This window comes from Pristis pectinata, chromosome 20 (genome assembly GCF_009764475.1).
Source record: "Pristis pectinata isolate sPriPec2 chromosome 20, sPriPec2.1.pri, whole genome shotgun sequence".
Lineage (NCBI taxonomy): Eukaryota > Metazoa > Chordata > Chondrichthyes > Rhinopristiformes > Pristidae > Pristis > Pristis pectinata.
Genome location: NC_067424.1, coordinates 11,232,529 through 11,252,724, shown reverse-complemented (window position 1 = coordinate 11,252,724; position 20,196 = coordinate 11,232,529). Strand labels below are relative to the sequence as shown.

The window sequence follows — 20,196 nt, the reverse complement described above, 5'->3', positions numbered from 1 at the left end:
GATCACCTTGTGACAATAGTCGAGCAGGTTTAGAGAAAGTTAAGCAAATTAATTTACAATGGTTGGAAAATGATGAAATCTGCAACAAGTAACTTCAGTCGGGCTGTTAGTTTACAAATGGTGCATAACATAGCAATTTAGTGCAATTTCATTTGTTGTATGCTTGTGCTTAATTAACTTATCAAGAAATATGCAGGTATCCTGACTCTAGATAAGTATTTCATTACCTTTTTGGCATTTGCAGAGGTATTTGATCTCTGGCAATTAGCAGGTTGGGCAATAAATTTGCTCTGAGTTGTCATGCATTTAGTATAGTAACAGGAAGAGTGCATTTTGTGTTCCCAGGAGGAAATTGTATCTGATCAGATTAGTGATGTCTCCAAGTAATCTGCCGTTATGTTCTGTGTGTATGGATAGATCCATGAAGCCAGGTCATTTGGGTAATTTAAAGGGTTGTTAGAATCTTCAAAATTGTCCAACAAATGTGGCATCATGCAAGAAGATTGGCCTAAGGGAAACTGAAAATCTTGACGTCAGTGACTGCCAAGTTTCTTATGGGAAGTCCCAAGGTTCCTTACTTTCTTCCTCTTTTTCCACTTTGTAGATTATTCAAAGGATGCCTTGGGTACACCCTCCAGCTATAGCCATCGAGTGGAAAAGGAAAATTGCTCAGGATGCCATCGAGAGCCTTTCTGCATCAAAACTTGCGAAAAGCATTTGTAGTCAATTCCGCACCCGTCTTAATAGCTCACATGAGGCATTTGCTGCCTCTTTACGGCAGGTTTGTTCATGTTGTATTTGTATTATGATACTCTACAACACTTCTATCAGGCTTGCTTTAGGAGAATGATTAAGCTACTGTACAATTAACAGATGCGTGGAATATTCATCCACTTGCATTTGAATCACACCAAAGTAGCTGATGAACTTAAAATCTGGATTTAAAAAGTCATCAGTAATAGTCACTGTGGAACTTTCTGCATTGTTATAGAAGCAGCTTGGTTCAGTTATGTCCTTGATTGAAGACAATATGCTATGCTTGTTTGGCCTGACTGAATTTCCATTAATGTGGTCAACTTGAATTGTCTCTTGAAATGCCCAAGAAGAAGAAACTGCCAATTTTGGATGGACAATCAATGACAACATTACCAGTGCCACTTGCAAACTACGAGCAAACAGGAAAATGGTGATTATGTTCATGAGTTCCCTTGCATGCCTGTGCATTGCAAGCACTATTGTCAGAAATGAACTGAAGGTCAGTTGTAGATGACTGTGACCTTCTACCCTGTTTTTGGACTTGCCACTGAATCCTGGGATGGGTCAGAGATGTTCTGAGCTCCGTAACTGGATGCACTTTGCAATTAGTTCCTCAGCTTTGTGCCAGTGATAGCTGGAGCATGTGGTGTGACTCTGATATCGATTGGGTGGGAATAAATGACCAGTTTGTTTTGATTTTAGATAATTACAAGACTTGGCTGTATGCAAATTTTTAGTGTTAATAGACTAAAATAGTATAGATGCTGAAATTCTGTATAATAAAGAAAACAAACAAGATGCTGGAAATATTCAGTATGTCAGGCAACATTTTGCACAAAGCAAGTTTACATTTCTGTAGCGATCTTCCAGGCACCCTGATAAAATCTCACTGGCTGGAACTTTATAACTTTCTCTCCCCATGGATACTGCCAGACCCCTAGCATTTCCAACATACTGTATTTTTGGGTTACGGTGTTTGCACTACTTCATATCTACACTAATAAGCTGTTCCCTTGTTTGAACTCCTAGTCCAGCCATACTCCAATCCTGAGAATGGAAATAATTGAAACAAATATGAATGTAGAAGTACAAATGAATCTTTTTGCCAGTCAGGATTGTGATGGTACTTATGGTCTGCCCAGGAATGCATCTTGCCTCCCCACAGTCCCCTGCATCTTTCACCATGACCTATCCCATGTGTAGTAATTGAACTTGATTTAAATGTAGTATCCTCCCCCAAATCATTCTGTTTTGTTTTTTCTGCTGTTGTACTGCAGCTTGAAACAGGACTTTCAGGAAAACTTGAAAGAACAGAGGATCTCTGGCTAAAGGTACGGAAAGACCATGCCCCACGACTAGCTCGTCTTTCATTGGAAAGTCGTTCTCTCCGGGACTTGCTGCTGCATGGTAAGGTTGTTCGAGTCTAGAGCTTGTTTTGACTGTTGTGGTCGCTGAATACTGCCTTGAGTAGTAATGTACATGAGAACATCAATGAAAATTTGTTCTCCTTTGATTTTCGTTATTGCATTAAATTGCTACTAGAGAGTATGTACACAGTAATATAGTTATATTAAAAAATCTATAGTAGAAGCAACATGGGACGGCAACGAGTTGGGCTTTCAGCCCCTTGAGCCTGTTGAAGCATTTAGTTAGGTCATGGCTAATTGATTTCTTAACTTTATCTGCTACAATTCTTTTCTCTTAATGATCTCAACAAAAATCCATCAGTCTGAGTTTTGAATTTTCAGTTCACTTCTGACTTCACAGCTTTATGGGGGTTGGGTGGAGAGTTCTAGATCTTTACCACCCTCTTCTGTGGAAAAAGTTCTTCCTGGCATTGCTCATGAATGGCCCAGCTCTTTGGGCTGTGGGTTGCTCCATTGGAAGAAACTCACTTTATTCTGCAACATCAGCTTGCTTAATCATAGTAAATGTCTCAATAAGATCACCTATTCTTCACTCTTGTATTAAATGGGGTAAGTGTTGCACAGTGGTGGGTGTCAGGAGGGGTGGTGGAGGCAGATATGATAGAGGTGTTTGAGGCTCTTGGGCACATGAATATGCAGAGAATGGGAGGGGGGGAATATGAACCATGTGCAGGCAGAAGGGGTTATTTTAATTAGGTGTCTTTAGCTTAAGTAGTTTGGTGTAACATTGTGGGCTGAAAGGTGTGTTCCTGTGCTGTACTGTTCCATTTCTATTAAATGGTCTCTGATTTAACCCTTTAAGTTTCTGCATTGTTCTGGTAAATTTGCTAATTTATCCTTTCTGAAGTAAGGAAAACAAAATTAGAATAATCTAATGCAATTTGTTGCTGTAACACAGGTAAACCTAAACTTGGAAGTGAGCTGGGCCGTGGTCAGTATGGAGTTGTGTATCTCTGTGATAATTGGGCTGGTCACTCTCCCTGTGCTCTCAAGTCCGTTGTACCTCCAGATGACAAGCACTGGAATGACCTTGCACTCGAATTTCACTACACAAGGTACGAGCTGTGTGGAGGTTGTTATCAGTATCAGTTCACCAGGGACTTATTTACTCAGCCTTGCCTTATTGTGTTTAAAGTTTCATCTTGCATTGCTAATTCAAGAAAAGTTAAGTTTGGTTCCTTGTCCAGTGTTGGTAGGTTTTAGGCTTAGGTAGCATTCTTCCCTTTAATTAGTTGGAGTGAAATTCTAATTTTCACCTTTTTAAAAAAAAAAGCAGACGTTTTATGCTGTCTGATGTGAATTGGTTTTTGTTTTGGCTATTTCCACATTGTCCTTGTGGAAAGAGATTTTTCAATTGGACAACCAACAAATGGCTGCTTTAAATGGAGCCTCTGAAGGGGCTCTCAAGGCGGTTGCTCGTTTTGGGGCCGTAGCATTTGTATAAACCTGATATGAAAAGATTTCATGATAAATGGAAGGATTTTTGTTGCCAAACATGATTATTCCTCATTCCTATAGCTGGAGAAATTTAAAAACAACTTGAGTTGATGCTTGACTATACTTTCTATAGCTGTTAAGCTGTAATGTGCTTGTGTTTTGTCAGTAGTTTTGGTGAATTGCTGGTAAGGTGCCCTATGCAGGCTGCAACATTTGAGTTTCCACACCTGTGTCTAGCAGCTCAGAATTTGGTAATGTACTGTCATCTGAACAGGCTTGAAAGGCCAAATGGTTAACTTCTAACTTCCGTTAGCAGGATGGGTCATGATAGAGGTGAGAGGTTGTGATAGAGTGTGTGGGGTACATGGTGGAAATAGGATCCCTGTTTGAGATGTTGAACCAAGCATTTAGTTTGATTTTGCAAGGGAGAAATTAAATTGAAGTATGAAGTACTTGAGTTTGGAAATGACCATTCATTTGAATGTTGCAGCTTAATAGGATGTGAGCTACTGTTACCAAATTCTGTAGAAAGGTGTATTGATCATTGAATTTTGAATTTCTTTCATTGTTCGTAATTTTAGTTCAGTCACAATGTTTTCCTTCCTTTTTACAATTTAAGATATTTTTATTTTTTCCCTCCTAATAGATCTTTACCTAGACATGAGCGGCTAGTTGATCTTCATGGGTCAGTTATAGACTACAGTTATGGAGGTGGCTCCAGCATTGCTGTCCTGTTAATCATGGAGAGACTACACAGAGATCTCTATGCTGGGCTGAAGGTAAACTTGAGAAATCTCTTATTCCACAAAGATTTTGTCTTTGTTTAGTGAGGTCTTTCAGTCCTTTGAGGTTGCTCTGCCATTCAGTTAAATCATGATGATCAACTTCAGTTAACCACCTTAGTTCCACTATTATCCAACAAATATCAGTTGATCTATTTCAACTCTTCAAGTTAACCCTGATCAGTGGAAGAATTCCAATTTCCTTCAATCCCTGTACAGTAAAATGTTTCTTGATTTTTAATTAGGAATGAAATTTTAAGCTTGTTTTCCATGCCCCTCTCCCCACTTTGTTTTTTGATTTCCCTTGAAGGTTTCCCTTCATTCTATAAAATTTGAAATCTGATCCACCAATATTAGCAGAATTTGAGTGTTCCTTGGGCTTACAGTTGACTTTGTCAGGCAGTGATCTTTAACTGGCAACTTTTGTCGAACATCTAAGATGGATGCACAATTGTTATTTCCACTGAACAGAAATGAAGATCTGTCCGTAAGGGGGACCACCAACACTTGGCCTTTCCACCCTTTTCCTCATTCCCTGGAAGCTCGTCTGCTTTCTGTCCATTCCTTAATTCTAATTTCTTGGTTGATGTGAAATATGATAGTTTACGACACTGAAATGAGCCCTTTGACCAAACACTTTCATTTCAATCTTCACAAAGCCTTTTCACATTTATTTCCATCAACGTGTACTTCTGTTCTATTCTGTCTTGTTTAAGTTTCTTAAATGTCATTCTGCTGTTCACCTTCAAACCCATGGTTGCAATTTCCACTTTCCAATTACACTAGGGGTAAAGAACTCTCATAGGTTCTTCATTGGATTTATCAGTAAAATCATTGCTCCAATTATAGTTTTCTCTTAAAGGAAACATCACCTTGGTCTATTCCATTAAACCCCTTTATATGAGGTCACCCCTTAAATTTACTCTTCTAATGGCTCCAGCCTGCTGAACTATCCCTAATTGATATGTTTTTGATGCTATCCTGGTAAAGACACTTTCTCACCATCTTCAATTTATAATATGAATACCAGAACTAATCAGACCATTTTGGCTGTGATCTTTTAGTTAAGTCCATGATAAAACAGAATAATTGAAATAATAACTGAATTTTTCTCTGGGTTTAATTTTTAGAGCACCTTACTTAAGTGAGCATCTAGCTAAGGATTACAGAGTATCTTCAAAATGTGCTAAGACTTTTTTGGGGGGGGGGGGGGGGAGGTCTTAAATTCATATGGAGACTTTTTTTCCATTACTCAAGGGAAGTGAATTTACGATATTGAGACAGGTCTAGTTTCAGAAGTCCAGTGATTCAGATTTACTGCATGTTATGGTGTTTTGAATGTTCAATGTGGGACATAGACTTGAAGGCTTGCAAATAATCATACTTCATAGTGATTCAGACACTTGAAACATCTTTAATCTTCCTAGAAGAAATGTACCTTTTGGTTTGTCTGGTCTTAAATTATGTTCAGGAATTTGGTGGTAAATTTTGAAGCCATAATGTAATGTTTGCAAACTCGATGCCAAGAAATTTCTAGAAATGATTTTCTGGTTTTCTAGGTTGGTCTCAAGCTTGAAGTACGTTTACAGATTGCCCTTGATGTAGTGGAAGGTATCAGGTTTCTCCACCGACAAGGCCTTGTGCATCGAGATGTCAAATTGAAAAATGTCTTGGTGAGGTCTAAAGGTTCTTTCTCTGCCTTTCCATTGTGTAATGAGTGCTTCTATTTAGTTGGGAGACATGCTACCTAAAATTAATCTCTTGGCATTGTGCATTTATGGTCTCCTGAAGAAAAACCTACCTTGCAATGTAATTCCTTATAGCACTTGTTTTCCATGGCACTGAAAGTTACAGGCTGTACCCGGGTTACAAACATCTAACTTGCAGACACCTCCACATAAGTGTGGGCTCCCATAAGTTATTAAATTCAGAAGTCTGACGTGTAGAATTTGTTCCTATGAATGGCAAAATCTGTTTATTCCTGTACATTAGCCCACATAATCAGAACTGGAAATATTACCATCCCACAGAAATTCTTAGCTTGAACATCAGTCAAGACTGGAATCTGAAATAGTCAAGTGTCAAAACTCAACAATACAACTATTGAAGACATTTAAAATGGAAATTCAACTAGTAGTCATTAACGTACTACAAACATCTCCAGATTTAGTAATTATTCTTTATCAGTCTTGTGTGCTTTTGATGCTATTTATCACAATATTGTGGAGGTATGGTTACCAGAGTGATTTTTGTGTGTTTTCTGACCTGTGGGCATCTTTAAAAATGGAACCCATTTGTTACCCAGGGACAGCCTGCATCTTGGAGCAGGACAAATCAGTCCCTCACGGATTGATTCCAATTCTGTTTAACTAGTCATACAGCATGAAGGCAGACATCAGGTCACTGTACCTCTGCTGGCTCTTGGGGAAAGTGCAAGAGAGGATGGATTGGATGGCCCTTCAGTTTTGAAAATTTTCTTTGAGTTTGTATCCAATTCCTTTCTGAACACTTCTATTGAATCTATTTTAGTTCCTTTCCTTGGTAATTTATTATACTATAATTGTTCCTCCCACTATTTTTTTTGGTTTTGGACCAGCTATTATAAATCCTTGACCACAAGTTAGACCTCCTGTCAGTGTAGATAATTTCTCCTTTATGCAAACATTTAAGTTTTGAACAGATGTCTTGCTTTAACCTGAACGGTCCTGCTTCATTCTTTGTACTTGTGCTGTTTTTGTAACTTGAAATGCTTGTTTAATTTCTCCGCTTTGCTATTTGAATAAGTAGGCTTACAATACCGATTAGCTTAGTGGCTATTGATTTTCCCTTATCAAAATATTTCCTGCCTAATTCACTCAATTTCAGCTTTCTGCTAAATTCATTCTGAAGATGGGATTTGGTTCATCTCGTGTTGAGAGATGGTGTTGTGATCATGAATACAGTGGTACAATTTTCTCCTATTTTCTGAGAAGGGAATTGGTGGGGGGAGGTGGCAGGGGAATAGAAAACTTGTCTCATTTCTGCTCCAAGTGAGTTGATCAGCTTAGAGTGCGACTTTTGTCTTTTTTGTCTTGAATTTAAATCTGTTTAGAGAAAGTTTTCTCAATTTTTTTTTGAAGCAGTATGATCCATTATTTTGCCCCTTTGTTTTTCCCCATTTCTTTGGAATACAATGCAGATAGATGTTTCTGTTATCTCCAAGCATGGGGTCATTTTAATCTGCATGTTTGGCTAAGAAGACCCATAGCACCAAATTGGTAACCCTTCATTCACTTCAGGCGTGTGGCTGGTGTGAAAATTGACAAATTCTGTGGAAGCAGAGGAACTAAGCTTTTACAATGCAAAACTGTTTCTTGAAGCTGACATTGTGTTCAGGAGCCAAGTTAAGCAAAATATGGTCTGGCTGTTGATTCCAATTATTAGTATGTTTGAACTGAAGGTTCAGATATTAACTTGTTTTTCATTGCTTGCAGAACAAAGGAAATTGCCAATATTTCCAAGTGAATTTGGCATTTGTAATCTCAGAGGGTGATCTTTCTGTTTTAATTTAATTTTTGAATTGCAATTGATTTTCTGTTCTGTTCCTGGTGTGCCTTTCTTCATTTTACATTATAAATACATAATAGATGCAATAAAGCAAAGCTGAAAGAGGAATGACGCAAATTCACCTGACAGAATGATGGTTCTTTTGTACTTTTTTGGATGTGTCAAAGCTTTTTTAAATCATCATAGTATATTGTCTTTTTCTCTTAGAGCATTTCACTTGATGCATTGCAATTCTCTAGCTAACAATGAGCCATCTAGGCCTTAACAGATTTTTCATGAACCAGCAGACAAAGGAGCAACTTGTCTGTCTTTAAAATAGAATTTCTACGAAGTAATCACCAGGTCAAAAAGTATCTATGAGAACAAAAGTTATTGTTTCAGTTCAATTGAATTGCTTTGAATTGTTTGCATTTCTGTAATGCTTACATATGTGGATTCTTGCATTTCAACATTAACTTTTGAAGTTAAGGTAATGTAGCAATAAGTTTGTTTTTTGTCATTGGGATGTTTCAGTGCAAGTCACAAACAATGAATTACTTTGGAAACTTGGTTACAGAGCCCTTTATTTTTGCTAACATCCTAGCCTACAGCTGCATTGTCACTTTCTATTAGTGAAGTTGGTTCCCAGCTTGCTGATTGATCTGTGGGTACATGTACACCTTGTACTGAACCAGGAAGATGCTATGATTAGACAGTTTTTGGTGATGTTGGTTGAAGGAAAATTGCTCACTAGGGCATTGAGTACATTCCCTACCACTTTTCAGATACAGTTGGACTGTTTTCAAAATGCACAAAAATGTTTAATTGTTCTCTTAGAGTAGATCCTATATTTTGGGGTTTGCTTCTGATTTTGCATCAGCAGAGGTTTAGAATATTACCATCAAATATTGTTAGTGACACCGATTGCAATAAATGCTATAGGGGCAAACACACAGCCTTGTTTAACCCCGTGGCTATGCAAAGGTGTCAATGAATCACAGCCACTGACACCTGGGTCTGTATGTTGTCAAGAAAGTAGTGTTTGAGATTGGTCGACTTGTCTAGGCTGCTGATATATATCCTGCAGTGTTTAACCTCGCTCATGCTGTACTTGCTGTTTTATTTACTTTGTTTGTGCAAGACTATCTTTAACAGTCTCTTGGCAGGGAAGCACCAACCTCAGAAATAAAATATCAAGTTCTTAAGTGGGACTATAACCAACGACACCAGCTTTGACAAAGAAGTCTCAGCATTCATTGGCTGTAGCAGTGCGTCACCTGCAAAAGGAGCTATGGACAAGATGGGGTGCAGGTGGATGGTGGGGGAGGATATCAAAATGCTGTTAGTGTACACAGGTTACACCCAGTTCAATCATCTTTATTGGTGGAGCGGACAAGCAGCCAGCTCTTAATTTTGTACGTTCATAAGTATCAAAGTGTTGTTCTTATTTCCTATACTAGTTAGAGACTTGGCTCCTTCACAATAAACAGTTCAAGGAAAGCTTAACTGCCTGCAACATTGCTGCCTACATGGCAGGATGAGAATGAAGTGTCTGATTAAAATCACCAAACGTGTATTTTGGTTGCCACAAGGGCAAGTGAGCTCACTTGATCACATACACGTGGAGGACAATCAATTACCGAAGAAAATTTGAAAAAAGCAGTAGGAAGATTAGCTGCTTTGAACTCCAGAACTGTATCAATCAGTTTGCTGGCCTGAGAGAATAAAGTCCATGGTAATGGTAGCAGCTTTGCTCAATCTGCTACCATTGTCGCAACGGACATCAGCTTGCCACCATGCTCGACAGGAGGGAACCTAGAGTTCAACTTGCTGTTTCTTTCCTGTACCTTTACCTATGGAGACTGATTTCCAGCATCAGTTGCAATACATTCACAAACGAGTGATATTCATTAGCTTTACATGGTACTGGGCAACGTGGCAGCTTCATGCCATCAGGTTATAAACCATTTCTTACTCTTGGGCTGTGCAAGGTGCTTTCAACATAATGTCTTTTTCTCTTCTGTAATCCCAAAGTTGGATAAGCAAAATCGAGCCAAAATCACAGATCTGGGATTTTGCAAGCCTGAGGCAATGATGTCTGGGAGCATTGTGGGAACACCTATACACATGGCACCTGAGCTGTTTTCAGGTATGTTGCTTTATCAGTGGATTGTCTTTTGTAATCATTGAAATACACTGACTTTAGGAAAGCTTTGTAGCCTCCTATCACTTAGTGGGTGGTAGTAGTAGTAGGAAGCCCTATTGGAAAAGAAATGTGTTCAAATTTTAATTTGACTTTGGCATTTTCCCCTCCCCTCCCCTCCCCACCCCACAGTTCTGAGGCACTCAGGGTTTCCACTCTTCTATCCAGTGTGCGTTAAATGTCAGCTTAGCACAGCATCTTCAGAGATCTGATGCTTTTGGCTGTGTATCTTTTATTCCATGAGTTGTTTCTGTCCATGTGTGGAAGAGAGGTAGCTTGAGAAATGTACAAAAAATGATGGTTGTTCACTGTGAGGCTGGCTAGGGAGGTTAATGACCATTGCTACTGACACTCTCCCTTCATTTTGATGCTGGTTGAAGTATAAAATGTGCTCTCCTTTTCCTGGCATTGCTGTGTGTGAATGCAGTTTAACAGCCCCCTCTCCTCCTGAAATAGCACTTAGTCATGCACAGGGTTCTTTCATTGTCAGTGGTAGATTTGGCACCTCGGCAGTCTGCCCAATTAGCTATTTTTGTTGGCATTAGCCTGGTTAAAAGAACAGTGCAGACCATTTAGCCCTTCAAATGTATTTGCATAATGAGATCGTAGTCATAGATGACACAGAAACAGGCCCTTTGGCCCACTGAATGCACACTGGCCATCAACCACCCAATTATACTATTCCCATGTTAATCTCTCGTTTATTCTCCCTACTTTTCATCAACTGTCAATATTACCACTCTCCTCCACACCAGGGCACTTTACACTGACCGATGAACCTACCAACCCACATGTTTTTGGGATATAGGAGGAAGCCAGAGCACCCAGTGAAATCTCAGCAGCCACGGGGAGAACATGTAAACTCCACACAGCCAGTACCCAAGGTCGGGATTGAACCTGGGCCCATGGGGTTGAGGCAGTGGCTCTACTAACTGCACAAATGTATCAGCTACTTGACTGATTTGTGCTGTAATTTATCTTCGTGCCTTTAAAACAGTTTTTTTATTTGTTTGCTCCCTTCAGGAAAGTATGATAATTCGGTAGACGTGTATGCTTTTGGCATCCTTTTCTGGTATCTCTGCACGGGGACAATTAAACTTCCGGAAGCATTTGAGAAATGTTCAAGCAAGGATCAGCTGTGGACCAATGTGAAGAAGGGTAATTATTAAACATTTCTCCAACTTGGTCAAACAAATTGGAGCTTCCCTCAATGATCACTTGCATTTATTGTCATGTCTGTAACAAAGTGGAAATTAGCAGGAATGTTATGTGATAGATCAGAGGAGGATTTTAAGGTATCTCTTCATGAGTCAAGGAAGACTTGGATAGGTTTGTACAAGGAATTCCAGAGCTTGGGTCATAGTAGCTGCAGGAATTTGGGGAAAGCTCAAGAAGCCTGGATACTTAATTGAAGGAACCCTATGGTTTAAAATGGGTAATAAGAAGGCCACTCAAACAAAATAAAGCAGATTGGGTAAACACTTTGCAGAACTCCTCTGTTCAATCAACCGGGAGTGGTGACTTGTGGTATTTTCATTCCCATTCCCACTCCCACTTTCTGCTGCCTTTGGCTTCTTGCATTGTTCCAAGATTTAAAAAAAAGTCAGTCCTCGGGTTATGCAGGGGTTCCATTGCTGAGAACTGTCTGTAAACCAAATTTTCCACAAGTCACAAATGAGCAATTTCCCCAGAAATCAAGATGTGTAGATATTACAATCTGATGAACGTAAAGACAAAATACCTTGGTAGCAGATTAGCAGCAAATTTTGTTTGTAGTATGTTCATTATTAAGTGAATTTCCATTTTAAATATGTCTTCAGTGGAGGTATTGCTGAGTTTTCACACTTGACTATTCTAGTCTTGACTGATGTTCGAACTAAATCTCTGTGGGCATGTTTTTGGTTACTGTTTGGTCTGGGGAAGAAATATCAAATTATTTTGTGGGATGGTAATAGTTCTATTTCTGATTTATGTGCAGGACTAAGCATCCTATACACATAACTGTGGAGTTCTTTTCACTGTTGTGGGTTATTGATAAGGGAAGAAATCACTTAATTTCTGGTTTGGGACGAAAAAAGTTCAGTGTCTTAGGTTTCACAAGGGGTGAACAGCAGGCAAAATAAACTATTATTGGGAAGATTTGCATAAAGTTGAATCTCTGCAGGTCAGGTCTTCACAACCCTTGAGGAAGAACAGCTCATCTTTTCGGCGTATTAAAGGCCCAAGGTTATCGGCCTGAGGTGTTAGCTCTGTTTCTCTTTCCAGAGAAGGAATTATTTTTAAGGCAACCAGTTTGCAATCTGTGATGGGAAAGAATAGGAATAATTGAGCAGTTCTTTAAGTGTCTTGTACTCTGGACTAAGTGGCAGCCTTTTATGATTCTGTGATTCCAGGTGCAAGACCAGAAAGGCTTCCTGCATTTGATGAGGAGTGCTGGCAACTGATGGAAGCTTGTTGGAGTGGTGACCCTTCACAGAGGCCCCTACTAGGAATTGTTCAACCCATCCTCCAAAGCATCATGGACAGGCTCTGCAAAAGCAATTCTGGGCAGCAGCGAAAAGATGGCTCAACGTGAAGTGTTGAAGGCAGTGCAGACTTGTAGGAAATGTCCGTGATGTTGATGGGGGTGGGTGGGATGGGTTAAAAATGACCCAGTTCATTGAGGCAGGTTTGTTTGCATTGAACCAGTATCAGTATTAACACTAGTTTAGTGTCACTGTTTACCATCTGCTATGCAGCACAAAAGTAAAACTTGATTTTTTTTTTGACTTGGTGATGCAATACTACAGCTGCTTGAGACTGATGCAAGGAATTCTTTGTTTTTTTTTCCCCCAGCAGTATTTTTGAGCAAATCTTGTTTGGGGCTATGAGTTGTCTCAGAATGCCATAAATAGAAGGTGCAGAAGGAATATTGCTTATTTGTGTCTCCTCTCTCTCACTCTGATCCATGCAAACTACTGCTTCCTGAGCATGTATCGGAGTCACTGGTAACTGTTCAGCTGTTTGATGTTGAGGGAGGAGAGGAAAAATAACTTTAAACATTGGGCTTTTGGTCCTTTTCCATTTTTTGTTCTAATTCTAAACATTTTTTATATGCTGGCACTTATTCGCTTGCCACAAATAGTGTCACTTTGCACTAATTTTACACTTCAGTTTGTTTGATGACACAGATATTGGGAAATTAATGCAGAGCTGCACTATTTGTTTTGTCTGCATTACTATGTATGTGAAATGGTGATGATGCTCAAGCTTTAGAATGTATTATGCCACCTTAATGCATGTGTCTGGAAGGAAGATGTTCCTTTTGCAAAAAAAAAGGCCACCATCTACTTTATCTAAAGCTTTAGGATCTTTGTGTATTAAGATCCATTTCAAAACATTAACAAACACTATCACTTTGCACAATATCATTGTTCAGTTCAATGAAAACTAAAAAGTCTGCTGATATAAAGAAAAATGCTCAGAATTGAAGTATAAAACCGGTCCAATTGTGCCCTTAGTCTCTGTCCTTTTAGTGCTCTGGTGTTTAAATTCCAAATGTTTGCCATGTTATAGATTCGTTGGCTTTTGATCTGAAATCAACAGTCTCAAGATGGAGGACAGAAGCAAGGTTGTTACAGTCCTTATCTTTCTATGAGCCCTTAAAAGACTTTCAAGGAATTAGACAGTGGGATACCTCCTGATTTGAATACCCTTGGAACTGTCTAGTATTACACTACATTTTCTGCTGTTGCACATTGTTCCATTTTAGCATCAAAAAACCAAGTTGAAGATCACCCAGTTTTTACTAATTTCTGTAACCTGTCTGTCCATTTGTCGCTCCATAGCTACTGAGGAATGACACATTGGTTGACCATAAGCAAACTTGGAATCAACATCATTCCAAGTGTATTTGATTGGGCCTTTTAATGGGATAAGGTGAACCAACACCCACATTTTACATTCCACTCCATTTTGGCAAAGTGCAAATTGGATGCTTGATCATCCTTCATTTTGTGCGATTGCTTGAAATTTGTTTTCACTCCCAGGAAATCTCTTCTCATGTGGTCTTTTATAAAATATATTATTTTTAAACTATTGTGTAATTTCATTGTTAACTTAACTATTTGAGTGATATTTGTTGCACTCTTGAGATTGTCTTTTGTCCTTAAAGTTAGATATTATTAAGTCTACCATATCTTTAAATGTAGTCCTTCACTGTTTTATTTCAGACCACAACAGTATGATTTTCAACTTTGTCACACAAGCAAGCTGCATAGCATGGATCCATGTTGGTTATATTTTTTGGGGAGAAAAAAATTGGGCCAGATGAGTAAATGAGTTAGCCTTGTAATAGTGATGGAAAGTGTTGGAGGATAGACTGATTTATTCTGAAAATGAGCAACATCTGCCCACCCCAACCCATTTTACCACCTTGGCATTTGTTTCCTTTTGCACTTCTGAGCAGAGGGGAGCATTGAACACTCCACCTTTCCTGAATCTGCTTGACAGTGAGAACACTATTTTTTTATATAAACGAATTATGTGCTAATAGCTGGAATGGTCTTGCAGTTCACTATTTTAATCATTATGGATTGTTCAGTCTATGTAAAATGCAGGTCTTGAGGTTTTTGTTTACCATCCACTCCAACTCTGCCTTGAACTGTTCGCATGGTTGAGAGAAGGATTAGATGATCGTGGGTTTGGTGGACAGACAAACAATGTTTATTTTAGGGAAGGGGGTATCTCTGGGCAAATTTAACTGTTTTAATGTAAGGGTGAATCGGCTGTAAACATCTGCACACTTGATATGAAGGCTGAAACTTTATTTCCTTAAATCTGTTCATGAAATAATGGTGGTATGAATAGTTGTGCTGATCCTTGTATAGAAATGCTACATCTCCCAGAAGGAGACATTTTTGAGTGGCCACTTGCACTGAGAGCTTGGGTCTGTTACAAAGACTACACCAACTTGGATACATGCAAAAACTATCTTTTTATTAACCACCTAGTTCTGTATACCAGTATTGCTTTTGGGGTAAGAAAATTGCTTTTGTTACTGTTTGTTGCTGTTAGTGTTTTACAAATCATGTAATGTAAAAACAAACTTCATTAGGATGGGATTAAGTCTGAGGTCGCTAATTTGTACATGTCTATTACATTTACATTTCAAACCTTCATGTCCCACTTCTTAGAGTCTACCAAATTGTAATGGTTACAAGAGGCATGGATCCTCATCAGTCTGTAACTTGAACACCAGACCATTAAAAACACTACACTGCAAAGGATGGTAGGTGGTGATTCACTGTTGGAATTCAATACCAAGAATCCACTATTTCACAGCAAAGCAGACTTGTTAATTGGGTGAAAGAATGCTGGAAATCAGCCAACTTTGAAATTAAGTTTCAAGAAAGGGGGTTTCTGTGCAGGTCAGTAACTCCAAGAACTAAAAAGAACTCTACATCTTTTAATTATCTGCGCAAAATACTTTAAAACCCCTGGGGTAATTAGTGGAAGGGCTCGGTGTTTGTAGGGTGACCAATTTGTCCACACAAACTAATGCTTTTTTTCTTTAAAACTAGCTTAATATTCATAACTATCTTTTGCATTTTCTGGACTTCACTACTGTTCAGAGATCAACATAACATTAGTCCTAATATCTATTCTGAACAGGCTTTGAGATTGTGTTGGGAGGGAAGATATTACTGTTAATTCAGTCATTTCAAATATTTTTTGCAGAATCTATTTTTTCCTAAAATAGCTTGGATTTCTGGTTTCTTTGGTTCAATTTTTAATATTGAGAGTATTAATAATTGAACCACCTACATTGGATGAAAGATTAAGCTTGTGCAAGTTTACACAAAGCCTATTCATTAGCAAAGTTGTTCTTTCATTTTAAGACCTGCATGTGATTCCTGCATAGACTTATTTCCTTCAGCCTGTCCTGATGTGTTCCTTGAGTTAAGGTCAGCTTCAGCTACATCCCTACTACATGTAAACCGCGTAGAACAAAACTATCTTTGGAAGTCATGGGCAAATTGGGAGCACAAACACTTAAAGTGAGGTTGGAATGTGATTAAATTGGTGTTACTGCAGAGAAGGGAGAGCTTTATTTCTCCTCCTGGCCCCAGCTGTACCTCTCCCTGTAAGTTGCATCTGAGACGTAAGGAGAAGTATTCATTGTCTCATTGAACATTAAAGTTCCCTGAAATTAGAATGTTATATGGGAAACGGCACTTAAGAAAACATTGTTACTATTAAACTTTAAGAACGTTTTGGAAAAGCCAAAGAAATTAAAGAAGATTTGAGTATAATTCATAACAAGCAATTGAAGGAATGTGAGGAGAAAGGGGCAACGCTGCCTTTGAACAAATTATCTTCATATTGAAGCCTTGTCGAGTCTAGTTCTCCAGAGTCACAATCTTCAGCTTGGTTTATTTCTAGTTGCATTTTCAAACTGGATCATATTTATGTTCAGGGAGTCATGAACCTTCAGCCAGTTTCCTCTTCTGTCATCTTTTGATGGAGAGCTTCAGTGGTTTAAATCTTGATCACAATTCGTTAAGGAATCATCCCAACCTGAGCATCCTGGCTGGGTTTGGTTTGAATTTCTCAACTGCTTAAGCACCATCTTTGGGAGTGAAGATATGGTCCAAGTGCATTGGAGTGCTTAAGGTGCAAAGCAGATAGGTGCAGATGCTCCATTTTGTGCCCCCTTGCTGTTTGTTGGTAAGCATATGAAGGGAAAAATAGTGTTAGTGTCATTATTATTTCAACAAATGTTGTACAGTCAGTTGCATAATGTTGAAGTCAGAAGCTGCTGGTTTTTCTGAAGTAATGGATGAAATCAGATTTCTTTCAGTCAAATAAGATCATGTGGAGATTCCTGTTTCTCTTTTTGGTGCATTGTCGTCCACACTTGATTTTAGTGATCCTTGATCTTTGTGCATTCCACAGAAACTAGCACTAAGCCAGAATATTCTGAACCTTGGAATTACTCCAAACAGACATGAGAGTGCACTTTTTAAACTTCGGTACTTTTCTCCTCATTCCCACAAGTTGACCTGTTCCAGGTGGTGAGAAGTCTTGATGTCATGTTCAAGCATTTAAAGCTGCTGCTGCTGGCAAAAACAAAGCAAAGTTTTGATGGAATTATTAGTCTGGTTATGGACTGGTCTCTCCCTCATTATATTTTGTTAGTCTCTGTCATTGTATTTTGTGTGCTTGTTTAGCTCCATTTGTGTTGTGTGTAAAGCAACAAGACCCATTGCACTTGTTAGTTCTTCATAAATTCCTAATAAGTGAAAATGGGACTTCATTACTCAAACTATGGTTACATGGATACTACTTTGTGTTTGTGAGCTCCTTTTGGTCAGCTACCTGCAACTGGTTTGCACTAGTTTTTGATTTTTTTTTATATTAAGGCACTGCTCTTCATTCCATTAGCAAAAGTCTAGCATTAAAAATTCCCAGGGTGGCATGTTTACATATGGTGCATGTTTTCATCTGTCTTCCTTTGGCCATGCTGAGTCTTGATCCATCTTTCCCTTCATCCCACAAAGTATTTAGGATGTCCATGTTCCACAGGACTTAACTGGACATTCTACTGAAATGTAACCATCCAACATGTCATCTTCCTGCTTGGCCTACTTCCCTTCAATGTACCATGGTCCAGGTTCATGCACTTTTCCATAGGAGTGCTCAATTCCATGTGGGCAAACAAAGTCCGTACTACTAATTGAATGTGGTTTATTAATAATTACGGCAATCTATCATAAAACCATATTTGCTTAAATATATTAAGTGGAAGTATATCCACATCTATTTGTATAATGCATATAGTTGTAAATGTGGTATGTGAGAAAGGATGATTGATCTTATTGCTTTATTTAAAATCTTTTTTGGAAAGACTGCAGTGGACAATGGACAAAATGATGAGAAAATAATTACCCATAAGGTCCCATTTATATAACTTCTAGTTTTACTTGCAACTTTTAAATCCTCTGCTAATTTATGACCTATTTACTTTCATCTTGATCATTGATGCACATGTTTGGGTGACAAGTAAACTCGCATATCATCCCATCACTTTTGAGAGTTTGGTCAGCATGTTAGTTTACTCATTTCCCAAGCTTTGGTGCAGTTACATGCAAAATTTGTCACTGCAGAATTCTGGGTCTTTTCATCGTATCATGGTTGCAGAAACAATCCTTTGGAGAAGTTCCCTCTAACCATTGCTAGTACTCTGGCCACTGACACCTTAACATGATTTGATGATATAAGCAAGGAATTGAGGCAAAGGGATGAGAACTCCTGTATGTGTGTATTATGTTAGCTTGTGAATGGAAGGGTATGTTCTTGGTAAGTGTCAAAAATCCTGTTTTTTTTCCCCTTAAAGTCTTCCCTCTTCACTGCTCAATCTACTCACCCTAATTTACCCAAATCTAATTGAACTCAACATCCTCCCTAGGCTACCTGTTAACAGGAAACCAAGATGGCATTATATATATCCTATATAGGTATTTGGATGTCTCCAAATGATTCCCCATCACTCTCTTCCTTTAATGGGGAGGGCATGGAGGAAGTATTTGAAGCAATACCACAGTATATCCACTTTTGAGGGAGACCTCTGTGGGTAGAACTTGTTGGCTAGCTGCACAAATCATCAGCACAATCTTGTATAGAACAATTGTTTTTTATTGTCCTCCTGTTTGGTACATTCTGACACACTTTATTTTAATGCAAATGGTGACTAGACTCTGCATCATCAAGGTGATCTTTTAAATGCTAAATATGCTTGGACTCTCGTGCAATGGAAAACAATAACTAGTTTGGTGCATATTAATATTTTACCATTGTGTATTCCTTATCTTCAATTATGCCATTGGATAAAGTATAAAGATCAAGTAATTATTTTAAAGTGTTCTATTGTTAAAATGCCAATGTTCTCAAATCCTTGTTTTATATAAAAACTGGAAAAATGCACAAAATACAAGGTGCTTATATAATAAAGATGAACATTAACCTATTTTGTGTGTTTAATATCTCACTTGTGCTTTGGTTCTGCAATAGTGCCTTTTTGCCTTTTCATACTGGAGGTCCTATGGGAGTAACAACTGAAACTTCATTTTACTACGTGAATATGACCAGAGTTATCTTTCTGTCGAATTTGGACCATTCAACCTTGTGTGGTTCTACTTAATGTTTTGAAAGGGCTATTTCACTCTCCTGTTTTCCATTTGCCTCTTTGTATCCCTTTTTGAAAATGACTTGAAGCCACTTTGTGCACTCTTTCAGGCAATGCCTTTGTTGTATATGCATTTGTTTAGTCTCTCAAATAATAAATTGGCACATGACAGGAGTATTAACAAATAAAAATCTGATATCAAGCTGCAGTATTAGGGAATATCACCAAAGGCTTGGACAAAATTGTTGCAACATCTTAGAAGCGAGAATAAAGAATTCTCGAGATTGAGGTCAAAACAGTTAAATGCATATCAGCTGGTGGTGGAGTGGTTGAAATCTCATCTCTCCTCAGTTCATTTGTCCATTATCTTCAATCTGTGCACTGATACATCTGCTTATCTTTCCATTCTAAACAAAATGTAGACAATGCATTGATAGGCTTGAAACAAGAATGCAATATTGATGATAATTCAGATCAAAAATAATGGAGAATGCAAAGCATTGTCTGAAATTCAGTTTAACAATGAAGACCTATCAACAAGAAACCTAATGAAGGCATGACACAAAGCAAATGTTTCATAGGTGATTTTGGTTTTGCTAGTCTGTATGTTTTAAAGATTTTTTTTTCTGGTGGGGGTGGGAAATTACTGACATGGTCAGTATTTGCCTTTCTGTTTGTTTAAACCCATCTGTCAGCCTAATAACATGGTTTAATAAACAATCTGCTGGAAGAACTCAGCAGGTTGACAGCATCTGTGAGAGGAAAAGAACTGTTGACACTTTGGGTTGAAACTCTGCATCATGACTTAGTTTTATTCTTCAGGATGCTGGTGTCCCTGGTCAGGCCAGCATTCATCACCATCCTTGTTTGAAAAGGTGTGGGTGAGACACCTTGTTGAAT

General features: G+C 38.4%; 1 protein-coding gene across 1 annotated transcript in view; it reads left to right on the top strand.

Moving 5' to 3' along the window:
• dstyk (dual serine/threonine and tyrosine protein kinase) overlaps positions 1-19,135 on the top strand; it is a 77,378-nt gene extending 58,243 nt beyond the window's left edge. The window contains exons 6-13 of the mRNA XM_052034758.1: positions 605-781; positions 2,034-2,163; positions 3,082-3,238; positions 4,267-4,399; positions 5,962-6,075; positions 9,962-10,076; positions 11,154-11,288; positions 12,524-19,135. Coding sequence (XP_051890718.1) covers positions 605-781; positions 2,034-2,163; positions 3,082-3,238; positions 4,267-4,399; positions 5,962-6,075; positions 9,962-10,076; positions 11,154-11,288; positions 12,524-12,705 — 1,143 coding nt within the window. The 3' untranslated portion in view covers positions 12,706-19,135. The remainder of the gene's footprint in view (positions 1-604; positions 782-2,033; positions 2,164-3,081; positions 3,239-4,266; positions 4,400-5,961; positions 6,076-9,961; positions 10,077-11,153; positions 11,289-12,523) is intronic.
• Positions 19,136-20,196: the final 1,061 nt, after the last annotated feature.